Source organism: Elephantulus edwardii, unplaced genomic scaffold, assembly GCF_000299155.1.
Source record: "Elephantulus edwardii isolate Elephantulus edwardi_28Jun2011 unplaced genomic scaffold, EleEdw1.0 scaffold00074, whole genome shotgun sequence".
Classification (NCBI taxonomy): Eukaryota; Metazoa; Chordata; class Mammalia; order Macroscelidea; family Macroscelididae; genus Elephantulus; species Elephantulus edwardii.
The window spans coordinates 4,645,613-4,658,370 of NW_006399824.1; the positions used below are offsets into that span (position 1 = coordinate 4,645,613).

Consider the following 12,758-nt stretch of genomic DNA (forward strand, 5'->3'; position numbering starts at 1 on the left):
GACAGCAACAACAAAGCTTCCAATGGCCGTGGTATTGGACTTGCCCTCTCACAATAAATGAACACAAAATTGGGAAAAACATATGTGGCAACTATTCTGGGGTACAAAGAACTGGCAGTGGAGGACTGCTACCCTGAAAGAAGGAAAGCTTGAGATGAGCTCTACCTCATCCCAGTGAACTGAGGAGGTGAAGATCAAATTCAAAGATGTGGACAGGACTGTCATTGAAAGGCAAAGTATGGAAGAGAGGAAAGGGAGGAAAAGACCTAAAGTCTGTTTAGGGGTTCCATGTAGTCCTGGCCTTAACTAACAAGTGCAAAGTGAGACTTGGAGAGGTCAAGCAGAGACAACCTGCTAAGGGGAATGAGTGTGGAAAATCTCAGACAGGTCACCAACTGCTGAGAAGGAAAGTTCTAGAAAAGAAAGAAAGATGGAAAGTCTAAGAGTAACAGTCTCACTGAAGGGCTACTTGATATCTACCTAATAAACCCTCATTTGTATGAAAGGGACTCATCAGTCAAGTGCCAACCAGAATTAAATGTCATTTTTTCTAAAGAAAACAACACATCCAGACTCCATACAATTTCTAGTCCAACACACAATGAAAAGCATCACTAATCTCCCATGACCAGAAATCCACCAATGAAGAAACTAACCAGTTTGGAGGTATCCGTAAGTCACTGATTTTACGTAGATCATCCTTACATTCCAACACAGGAAATATCTGCTTTGCATGTCTCAAGAAAAATGGAAATAAATCATCCACATGAGCTGGAAAATAAAATACCGTTTGTTAACATAAACAATTTATATGTTGACCATACTGAAGTTAATGAAATCTGTGTGTTTGTGTGTGTGTGTGTGTGTGTGTGTGAGAGAGAGAGAGAGAGAGAGAACTGTCAAATCGGATCTGACAGGTACAGGAGGAAATTGCCCCTCCTTCTCCTGCAGAGCATCTGGTGGATTCGAACTGCATACCTCTGGGATTGCAGTGCAGCTTCTTGCCAGTAGGCCACCAGAGCGCCCTAACGTTAATAAAATCTTTTTTATGAGTGCGCTAAGTGCGGGTGACATTGCAGGACAAACAGAAAAGAGCTGGAGGCGGTGGCCTTGTCCTTTTTAGGGATTCCAGTGTCTCTCTTGAGCTTCCCTCAAAGTTAGCTTATATTTTCAAAAACCTAGAAAATTAGTTGCCAAAACACTCTATTTTATTCCCTCAGGCAACACAGACAAAAATCAGCACAGGTAAAAAGGGGTAGAGAAAGAGAGAAGGAGAAAAAAAGAAAAATAAAGAACCTGAAACTGGTAATAAAGCCTATGGTTACATGAAAAGAAGTGCAAGTATAAATATTTAGCAACTACCATTTAAAACATTTACTATTTTAAAAACATTTTATGGTGTTACAAAGATCACAAATAAAGAATATGAAAGTTCATTCCTCAGTGAGAATTCTCCAGCCATAATGGCTCCAAGTCAAGGATGGGATCAAGGCCCGTTCTATTTTGTATCCAAGTTTTACCTCAGTGCCAGACATATGGTCGAAGTCTTATAAAAACCAAATAAATTTTAAAAATATAACCAAAGACACCTAGACCTTAAAAAAATATAACCAAAGTCAAATTGTTCACGAGAATAAAATAAACAATGTTCTCAGTTTTGTTTTTCATTCTCTTAGAGCAAGAACTTTGTCCTCATATGAGAGGGAAACAAATCAGAAGCATTAACAGATGTTTTAGCATAAAGCAGGTTAGAATTTGCATGGAAGTTCAAAAAGCCAAAAATCAAACCTACTCCTACAGTACAGATTTTGACTCAGAGTAACTGTCCACTGAGGTTTCCAAGGCTGCAAATCTTTGCAGGGAAAAGCTGCTGTCTTTCTCCCACAAAGCAGTGTGGATTCAAACTGCCAATCTTTGGATTAACAACACACACATAGTACACTAAGCCACCAGAGCTCATTTCACATTAATACATAGTGGAGGATGGATTATAACAGATAAGGCCCAGTCTTTATCTGGTCTAAGACATGTGGGTAATGTAATAACTAGCTCAGAGACTCACTATAAAAAGCAAAAGAATCTTCTAGCAAAACAATGCATTATCCTCAGAGAATGCTGCTTGGATCATTTCTAAAACAAATCCTGCCCAGAGAAACAGGCAAGAAGGAGCCCAGTGCCACAGTGGAAAAGACTCCTCGCTAACAGAAGGCTCAGTGGTTCAAACTCACCAGCGACTCTGCTTCTGTAGAGATGCCAGGGAAATCTGATACAGAAGTTCTAAGAACAGAGTCACCCTGAGTTGGAAATGATTCAGTTTGGTTTAGAGAAGTATTCAGGAAGCAAAGAAATAGAAAGCTATTTTTTAAAGGATTTTAAAAAACATCTCTACACACTTGCCTGCACTGAAACAGATATCATTCAAAACAATGTGAATGTCCACATCCAGAGAGTGAGACTGCATAATGTAATTTCGAAAGCTTATAAAAGCTTGGTGGAAGAGACGAGCTGTAAATATAAAATCAAAACAGGCAGAGCTTAGTATTCAGTGAAAAAAAAAAAACAACAACATAACAGTACACAAACACACTAAACAAGTCATCACACTGTCTTAAAATTACTTTTTAAGCATCCTTTTTATTAAGTCTGTTTGTCTTAAAAAGAAATTTTAAACTTCTTTCTTAGATACAGTTAGTTCAAAGGCATGATGACATTTAATCAGAAATGTACCTTATGTCCAACCGCAAATGAATGGATTGAGAAATTATGGTACATTCACACAATGGAATACTATGCAGCATGCAGGAACAATGATTTTTTAAAATTATTACCCAACTTGGGAGGGACTGGAGAGCATTACGCTGAGTGAACTAACTCAGTCCCACAAGAACAAATATTGTATAAAACCATTATTGTAGAATGAGTATAAGGATCCAAAGTGGGTGGGGAAGGGTGGAAGCAGAGGGATGAGGATGTGCAGGGGGGAGGGGAGGATTAATCACAGTGTTGTAGAATCTGATGGGTGCTGGGGGTAGGGGTGAGGGAAACTGGAAGAATCTGTTCTCAAATACAATGTATTAGAATTTTGTAAGTAAACTCATATTATTTAAAAAAGAAATGTACCTTACTGGCATGTCTTTAGTTTTTCTAGAGAGCAGGAATTGTCAAGAACACAAAAATCCCTTTTTCTAACATAAAACTATAGACAGGCAAACATTTTTTAAGGGTATTTCTGACTTCACAGTCTCTAACACTGGGAAAGGCTAGGACATCAGAACATTTCCTCGTTACACAAATGACAGAAATATTTTTCCTTCAACAAGTTCAAGAGGTGGATGGAGATTGCCACTTGCTCTCCCCACCTCCAGGTCTACATAGATTCTAGCAATGAGGCCTCCCTCTCTGCCATGCAGTGTAGCTCAGGTCAGTCCTGCCAATGTCCTTCCAACAGAGAGGCAAAGGTCAGGGACACATCTCCAGATCACAGTAGACAACATCTTCCAGGTCCCACAGGGTCCCACACAACACTGACATAAAGAATTTATAAAAGATTCCTAGAATCTTACCATCAAGTCCATAATCAGCACTCAGCTTGTGAATTTCTTTTCTCTTGTAAAACTTGTCTAAGATCTTTTTAACTTCATCTGGAAGAAAGACAGAAAAATGTAACATTTGTTTCTTATCTCAGAGAAGTAACCAAAAGACAAAATAAAACTCAAACTGTAATGTTTAGAGCAATAATCTACTGAGTAGAGCAATAAAAGTGAGGCTTTTGGTTAATCACCAGCTAAAACTGTGTGAGGGCTGTATATTCATATAACTGCAGTATTCCTATTAGCAAAGTGATGAAGGATCAGAGAAGACAGACCTTAACCTCTAATATACTCAAACCAGCAGAGCATCAAGTACTGAGCTGCTACAATGTATCCACAGAGTGTAACACTGTAAGAACCAAAATAGTGTGGTTTATGCAAATAATTAAAGGTGCTAGCAATGATCTTTAGTCTGAAGATGGTATTAGGAACAAACTATTACAATTCTTTTGTTCTAGGATTCAATGTCAGTGGGGTTGAGAACAGCAGATTTTCAGTGATTATCTCTGGAAGTATTTCCTACAACTGGAACAGAGAATAAGGATTATCTTCAGCTAAAAAAAGTCTGTAGCTGGAAGTACTCAAAGATTAGAAAATGATGTCAGAAAAATGTCTGTGCTGCAGGGGAGTGTGACTTAGAGGTTCCCTGAGGTATTATGTCATTATGAATCAAAGTTTTGTAAATGGAAATTATTTAATCAATCTGAGATAGGATTAATACTGTACATGTACAAGAAGACTACTGTCATTTTACTGATCCATTCACACGTGCATTTCTGGGAATACAGGCCAAAACTGAGGACACAGTCTTTGCCCATGAAACACAGACCAGTGGCCAATATTCTACCTCTCACAAAGCCATGCTTAAACAACACTCCCTGCACAAATGAAGCATGATTAAAGCCTTTCACTAGCAAAACTCAGCTTTGCATAATGAGGGAATTTCAGAATCACTGATTTATCTATCCACTACATTTGACTACAACTAAATGCGTCACACACACACACACACACACACACACACGGAGAGAGGCTGTTTGGGAAAATTCCCCTGATCTTTATATTCTGCACAAAAGGCAGATCATAAGTATTTAAATTAACCCATTTTCCATAGAAAACACCTCGGCATCCCAGTATCATGTAATAATCATGCTACCTTAGTCACTTTAAAATGCTTTTAAAAAAATGGGAGGTTTCTTGTTATAAAGACCACCTACTGAGTACTATTTGTATGAATTGTTCAGATTGGGCAAATCTATGGAGACAGTAAGTAGAAGAGTGGGTGATGGGGCTTAGGAGGGAATGGATGGAGACTGATAAAGGGGATATTTTAAAATTAAGATTGTGATGATAGCTTACACCTTTCAAATATATTAAAACTCATGGGATTATGCACTTTAAGTGGGTGAACGGACTGAATGGTCCATAAATTATAACATAGTAAAGGTATTTTTTAAAAATTAATACTATACATTGAAACGTGATGATTCTCTGTAACAAAACTTTATCTAAAAAGAATTCTTAAAATGAATAACTTTAAAAAAATAATTGTAAAAGTCTTAACACAATAAAAATGATACTGAAAAAGATATTTTTTGAAAAACCTGATACAGAAGTATATAAAAGCCCAAGTTTTTGTTTTAAAGAAATAAAGCTTTTATTGTTCATTGTTCCTAACAGAATGACCTGAATTTTGGTCATAATTATTTCTCATTAAAATTAACAAGTAATTAAAAAAGACACTCTGGATTTCAGCCAGAGCAGAAAGGAGGCGGGTCCCTGGGTGGTAGAAACAATTAACTGCTTGACTACTGGCCAGATGGTTGGTGGTTCAAACTCACCCAGGGCACCTTGGAAGACGGGCTTTTTTCTGAAAAGTCATAGTCTTGGAAAAAACCCTACAGAGAAGTTTTGCCATGCACATGTGTGACTGTCAGGGGTCAGGAATAACTAGACGATAACTCTAACAAGAGCAACAACAGAAATGAGCTGCTCATCATAACTATTAACCAAGTAATAGCTTCCTTTATGCTACCTTTAAATGGAGCCTGGTTTGGTATTTCACAAGGCTATGCTGAGATTCAACTACATTTGCTAAAATCCAGAAGCTAGAGAGCACAGTATAAATTTGAAGTCAACTGCACGGTGCTTTAATATTACATCTTCTTCTAAGACAAAATATTACAATAGCCCATAAAGATACTTTGTCTTCTAGACTGCAAATGTGTATTACATGGAAATAATAGCCACTTTACTCCATTCATATACTGACAACAAAGTGCTACTCCTGCTTCACTTGTCACACTTGGTGGTTTACACATGCTATTAAAGTGTTTCATCCGCTTGCTCTGCTCTAGTACTCCTGACTAAAAGCATATGCAATATAGTCCAAAGCTACATGTTCATGGGAGAGTTGGACAGGGGAACTGGAAGCTATGGAACTCAACCTAAGCAGAAAGAGGATCTCAGAACAGGTTAGTAAAATCTAGGATCCAAAAGAGTAATTTTGTTGTACTCTGTCACCCAGTCAACTTTGACTACTGGAAAGCCCACAAGTGCATTATAAGTGTGTGCCACAGTTTTACAAGCTGTGACCTTACAGAGGCACATCATCAGACCTAAAGTGCCCTGAACACATTGTTGTTAACTGACACACACAGTAAGTAACCCCACAATCTAGAGTAGAACTTCACACTAAGGTTTCCAAGGCTGTGATCATCACTAAAGAAGACTTCCGCATCTTCCACTGAGGAGTGGCTGGGGGATTGGGTGCTGAGCTAATGACCTTTTGGTTTGCAGCTAAGTTCTCAACCAACAGAACTCTCTGAGGTGCCTCTGATGGATTCATATCACCAACCTTTTGGCTAGTGGTAGAGCCCACAGGTGGTTCGAATCCACCAGCTGCTCTGCTGGAGAAGGACGGGCAGTCTCCTCCCGTATGATTAATTGCCTCTGAAAACCTGCCAAAGGGTCAGTTATGGGTTGGGTCCGACTGGATGGAACACATCAAGAGCATGTGAACATTCATACCACCCAGGGACTCCAGAGTTGCTAAACAAGGCCACAATCAATCCTGAGGAGAGTGTATAAAAAAATACAAAACAATGGCATTTAATTCTTATCCCTTTAATTTTACTGCCTAGGATTATTCTCCTATGAATATGAAGTGTGAATGACTTACAGCCCCCTAAAATCTTCTAGAGGGCCAGCCATAAGTTGTTCCAATTTGACAACAATGTGTGAAGATGAATATAAAGAGGTACCAGAATATTATTTTAATAGTTGTAAGGAATTTGCATTAAACTTTTGATATCATCACAAATAAAATTATGAAATGTGGTGCAAGAGTTGCTAACACTACCACCACTTCATTGGGCAGCTATGCAGCAGTGCATATGCCTCTGGCTTTTCTCCAGCTCCATCAGGGAATGGATGTGGCAACTGGATGCCCAGTTGGTCCCTCTACCCCGACAAGAGTCTGTGTCAACTCTACCTACTTCAAATTGCACTAACTGGTGAAGCCTCTATCCTTCTATAAGGTTCTTCTTACAACTAACATCAAGTCCTTTTAGGCAGTTTGAGATGCTGAAGAGTAGTCCCTCTGGTAATAAAAGCATCATCAAAATTCTGAGTGGAACTGATGCCATAATCATAACCCCTCAGCTATACCCTCAGTACTCCCAGAATGGCATGTCAGAAACTACCAGTCCAGGCAAGCAGAAAAACAAGTGTCCTCAAAAATTCTGACTCTTGCTCACTCTATTAATATGGAGCTGAGTGGCTTCTAACTCAAGTTCAAAATGGTATATACTCACCTACTGCTAGAGAACCTACTAGGTCACTACCCTGACCTATGTTAATGAACTTGAGAACTTCTATGAGTGTCATAACTGCTAAAAAAACAAACAAACAAAACCCCAAAGAAACAGCAAAACCCATTCAGGAATACTATTTGCAACTGCCACCTCCTGTGAGCATCAAAAGTCAGGAGGAGATGCTCCAGAAGCTCATCTATCTATCGCATGTGGACAGACGGCATAGAACAGAACACTGGTGCTGCCTTCCCCCTCACTGCTCTACCTGAAACCAACCAAAGCTGCCAGCTTAGTAAAATCTTCCATTCTTCCATCAAATTTGTAGAACTTCCTAACATTTAAAACTCATGTCAGTATCCAAAGGCCTAAATCCACTGCTCCAGTTAAACACAGCCAGCATGCTCCTTAGATCTGAAAAAGGCAAGCCTTTGTCTCACACACTTCAGACTCACTATCCGGACAGAGCTCTGTTTCTACCATGGAGTGACAACCTCAATTTTTTAAATACTAGATTTAGTACAAATGTCACTAGTTTACATTTGTTTATCCCTTTATATTGTCAAAGTACTTCAACCAACATATGAAAACTTCACAATAACACACTGAAGGGGCAAAGAAAACAATATTCTCATTTACCAATTAGGATATCTTACTGATGAAGAAAAGGTAACTGAATGAAAATTAGGCCAGTCACAATTGCTGTATGACTCAACCACACACAACAGCATATATCTTCACTCAGGGAGCAACAATGACTAATCGTTCCCAGTTAAGGCTAAATGAAAAGCAAAAACATTTCTGAACAGGTAGGATAACAGCACAAAAGGATTTATCTGTAATTTAACATAAATACATTATTGTTGTCATCAAGTCCATTGATCAATGATGTTCTTGTACCACTGAATCAACCATGACCATGATACTGTCCTCGCCTACATCATCCTCATGGTCTGACATGCTCAAGTCAACTGTGGTAGTCAGTGAGTCCATTCATCCCTTGAGGGTTCTCCTCTCTCTGGCCCTCTATCTTTCCCAGCATGATGTCTCTCATAAAGGACTGGTTCCCTCTGAAACTTTGCCCAGTGTAAATAAGACGAAGTTTCACCATCCTTTAAGGAATACACTGGTTGTACTTTCATCAAGTCAAATTTGTTTGTTCTTTTGGCAATGGTATATTTACTACTCTTTTCCAAGAGTGCAATTCAAAGGCATCAATTCTTCTGTCATGTTTATTTGCTGTCCAACTTTCACATGCACAAAAAGCAACTAAAACCTTATGGTTTGGAACAGGCACACATTAGTCTTTAAACTGACTTCATTGCTCTTTCATATACTCAAGAAGTCCTTGACAGCAGATTTTTCCAAAGCAATAAATCTTTTGACTTTCTGACTGCTGCTACCATGGGTGCTGATTGTGGATCCACATAAAATGAAATCATCGAGAGCTTCAACTATTTCTCCATCTATCATGATGTTGCTTATTGGTCCAGTGGTAAGGATTTTTTTTTCCTCTCTTGATGCTTAGATGGAACTCTTATTAAATACTGTTGTCTTTGATCTTCCACAGTAAGTGCTTCAAGTTTTCTGCGCTATATGAAAGTAACTAAGTTATTAAAGTATACAACTGTATTTTTATAATAATACAGCCCATAAATATGAGAAAAGAAGAAAGGGAGTAGGGGGAAGACAACAAAACCCATCAGCCAAGTGGCTGAGGTGCTTCCGACTCATGGTGACCTTCTATCAAGTTTCCAAGGCGGCACATTTTACCAGAAAGAGAATCTGCCCATCGTTCTCCCTCAGATTTGAACTGGAGCCTTTCGGTTAGCAATCCAGCACTTAACCTACTATGCCATCAGGGTTCCTCAGTAAAGTGAAAGGTTTTCCTTGACACTGCTTGAAATAGGTCAACGAATAACTTACACTGTGAGTTTCATCACATTTTTAGTGAAAACACCATCTCTCTGTTCTGAAGAAACAAAATGTGATTCACAGCACATTGTGGCCTTATTTTAAACTTACAATAGAAGCATGAATGTTCATGAACAGCCTGAAACAGCTTCCAGAAATGAACAAAATTAGATTCTCAGCCTCCTACAACACTTCATTTGGTCGACGGAAACTCTGCCCAGCTATCTCGAAACTAGAAATGCAGCCATCTAATGGGGAACTACACAGAGCTCTTGAAAGCATGCTCAAGTCTTCCTGTAAAATCTATCCAAGGTTGGTTTGGGGGACAAATCCAGTGCCACTTGCCAATGCTAAGTGTTCCCTTTCTCTTGGAGGCCCAGCTCAACAACACACTTGTATTATAGTGGGTTAACTGCAAGTCCTCCATCTGCATGAAACTATAAGTTCCCTAAGAAGACGATTGCCCAAGACGACCCGTATCTGAATCTGGGTTCTCTTGGAAACCACAATAGTCCTAACAAGGGCTTGGATGCATTGGCTCCCAATCAATGACAAAGACTTCGGAAATCCTCCTCTGGTTTTGCACACACATTTCAGGGGCAATGGTTCTGGCCAGGGGTGAAGGAGCAAAGAATGAGTGGAAGGAAATCATCTATCAAACGAGTCCAAAAAGTTACGCTTCACAACACACACACAAAAAGGGTTAAGGTAGAAGAAGGCAGTGGGAGGGAAAAGACCGCCTCTGGAGAGGGTCGTTAGGGATAAATCAGACGCAGCCCCAACCTTTAAGGGAAACAAGGTCAGTGAGGGCAGCGGACACTAATAAGCACTGGGCCAACGCTCGAAGGGACCGGGATCCGCCAAGGGATGGAGCGAAGCTTCGTGTCATCACTCCTGGGCCGGATAGACAAACATCACCTCCCCGCCCACCTTTGTCAAGAGGCCGAGTAAGCTCGGCTCCCACGTCGCCATCCGCGCTGGGTCCCTGGGGTTTCACAGGCAGGGGTACGAACAAGGATGTGTTCGGGGCTTTGGAACCACCCGAGGCAGAGGAGGACGCGGCAGCGGCTGGGATGCGCCCGAGGGTCCCAGGAAAGGGTCCAATATGAGATCGAAGGGCAGAGCAGACAGCTGCCCGGTAACCAGCCTGCGGCCCCGTCGGCAACCGAGCCCACAACAGGGCACACCGGGGTAAGGACATTGAGGCCACAAGCTCCCCTGGAGCCCGCAGCAGCCCTGAGACGCGGCGCTGCACAGTGACGCACTCGGTCGGCACCTTCAGTGCGGAAAGCCCCAAAAGGACTCGGGGCGCTGTCCGGAAAGAAGCCCTGTTATTTCAGAAAATATAATGCCGTGCGGTTGGTCGCAGAGGAACGGGAAATATTATAAGAAAAAAAACCCATCAAAAATGAATTTTTGTTCTTTCGTTTAATGACGAGTAAGACCCGTTTTCTTTATAGAGGAAAACAATCAGGCACTGTTCAGGACGCCACAGGTGAGAGCAGGGACCTGCGAGCTGCGTCACGCGGCACAAACACGTCGGTTTAGAGAGCAAATGCTAGAGAGCACGTGGGCTGTTCGGGCGTGGTTGCATCTGGGCAGGGGTTTGCACGCTCAATCGCTGTAGAGCATTTCCCAAGTGTCCTTGGAGTATTAAATGTCATTTCTCAAAAGGGCAATTTAGGAGAGTTTAACTTGATTTGCTCCACATGAGAGTTTCCAAGGAATTTTGCTGTTCCACAAGTTCTTAGATATCTTTTGTGATACTTGTGTAAGTACTTAGAATTTTAATATAAGCAAACTGTACAATTCACTAGTAGCTAGTAGATAACATGTAACAGTTTTGTGTCAACAAGTGTGTGCCCTGCACCCAGGCCACAGTTTCATTTGCGTTAATTGGAAGCCACCCCGTTTTAGGAGGTTGCAAGATTTTAAACTCTAAATGTTCTGTCACTTTGGACATGTTGCCAGGAGGGACGGGTCCTTGGAGAGGGACATCATGCTTGGGAGGGTGGAGGGACAGCGCAGGAGGGGAAGACCCTCTATGAGATGGATTGATTCGGTGACTGGGGTAATCGGGATGGGTGTATCAGAGGCGGTGCGGTTGGCGCAGGATAGAGCAGGGTTTAGGGCTGTTGTGCATAGGGTCGCTATGAGTCGGAAACGACTCGACGGCACATAACAACAACACAAATGTTCTGTCAGATTTTTCACATGGTCTTCAGACTGTACTCGCAGTGTACACGAAGGAATTGTAAAACTTTCGTCCTGGTAGTCCAGTAACTATTTGCAACACACTTTTGACTTATAGAATACTGTTTAAACTTAGAGAATACAAGTAAGAAATTCTTTACTCTCAAAGAGCTTCTAATAACATATTAAATAATTCGGACTCACGACACAGTACTGCTCGACCGTTGTGGCTCGAATCTACCAGCTTTTTCGCGAGAGAAGGTCTCCTTCTGTGCAGTTGTTGTTACGTGCCATCGAGTCGCTTGTGACCCATAGCGACCCTATGTCCAACAGCCCTAAACTCTGCTCCGTCCTGTGCCAAATTACTACCTCTGAAAACTCAATGGAGCTGTGGGTCGGTTCCGACTCGACGTTACACAACAACAATCTTTAGAAAGATTGGAAGTTCCGATGCCATTGCCGGTAGTATGTGGATGCCCATAACCAAAAGGCTACATACATATCTCTGGTGGTTCCAGACCACCAACAGCGAGTCAGGAGAAAGATGGGCAGTCTCAGCTCATTAAGTTCTATAGCCTCAAACCTACTGGAGGGTGGCTTGAGTTACCAGGTTCCCCGCCAGAACTTTAGGGTTCAAACAGCTGAGTGTAGCCATTGACAACAGGTCTCATCATCTTAAACCACTACAGGTAACTTATTTAATAAGCTAGTGGGCGTTCAGAGCATGTGAGAATCCGCGGTTAGCACACCGAGCTAGAGGTGCTTTGGACAACAGACCTGACAACTTGTTTTTGAAAATTTCCTAAGAACTCTATGCAGCACAGCTGTGCCCTATGCACATGGGTGGCCATTACTTAGAATGTCCTCCCGTCACTAACAGGGAGATAACTCCCTACCCAAAGGAGCCTTAGACAATGTTGTGACTATCCAAATTGGATAGAAAATAGCATTAAAGTAGGCTATCTCATGAGATTTGGAAGCAGAGAAACTATGGAACAAACCAAACGTTTAATATGCAACTGAGGCAAGTACTAAGTTCTTCCTTTTACAGAATATGTCTGGCAAACATTTAAAGGTATTGTCACCAAATTTATAGATAAGGTTCAGTGATCTGTCTCAGTGTTATGTGGAAAAAATAAAAACTTAAATTCATTGCCATCTGAGTTTGAACTTCTGACGCAGAACTGACCCTCCAGCAGATTTTTTGGAGGCTATAAATTCCACAGGATACTGGCCATGTTGCTAAGAC

General features: G+C 41.0%; 1 protein-coding gene across 1 annotated transcript in view; it reads right to left on the reverse strand.

Annotated features, from left to right (window-relative positions):
• SUPV3L1 (suppressor of var1, 3-like 1 (S. cerevisiae)) overlaps positions 1-10,568 on the reverse strand; it is a 34,642-nt gene extending 24,074 nt beyond the window's left edge. Inside the window, exons 1-4 of the mRNA XM_006888998.1 lie at positions 10,247-10,568; positions 3,564-3,641; positions 2,398-2,505; positions 657-771 (exon numbers count right to left, since the gene is read on the reverse strand). Coding sequence (XP_006889060.1) covers positions 657-771; positions 2,398-2,505; positions 3,564-3,641; positions 10,247-10,517 — 572 coding nt within the window. The 5' untranslated portion in view covers positions 10,518-10,568. The remainder of the gene's footprint in view (positions 1-656; positions 772-2,397; positions 2,506-3,563; positions 3,642-10,246) is intronic.
• Between the last annotated feature and the right edge of the window lie 2,190 nt (positions 10,569-12,758).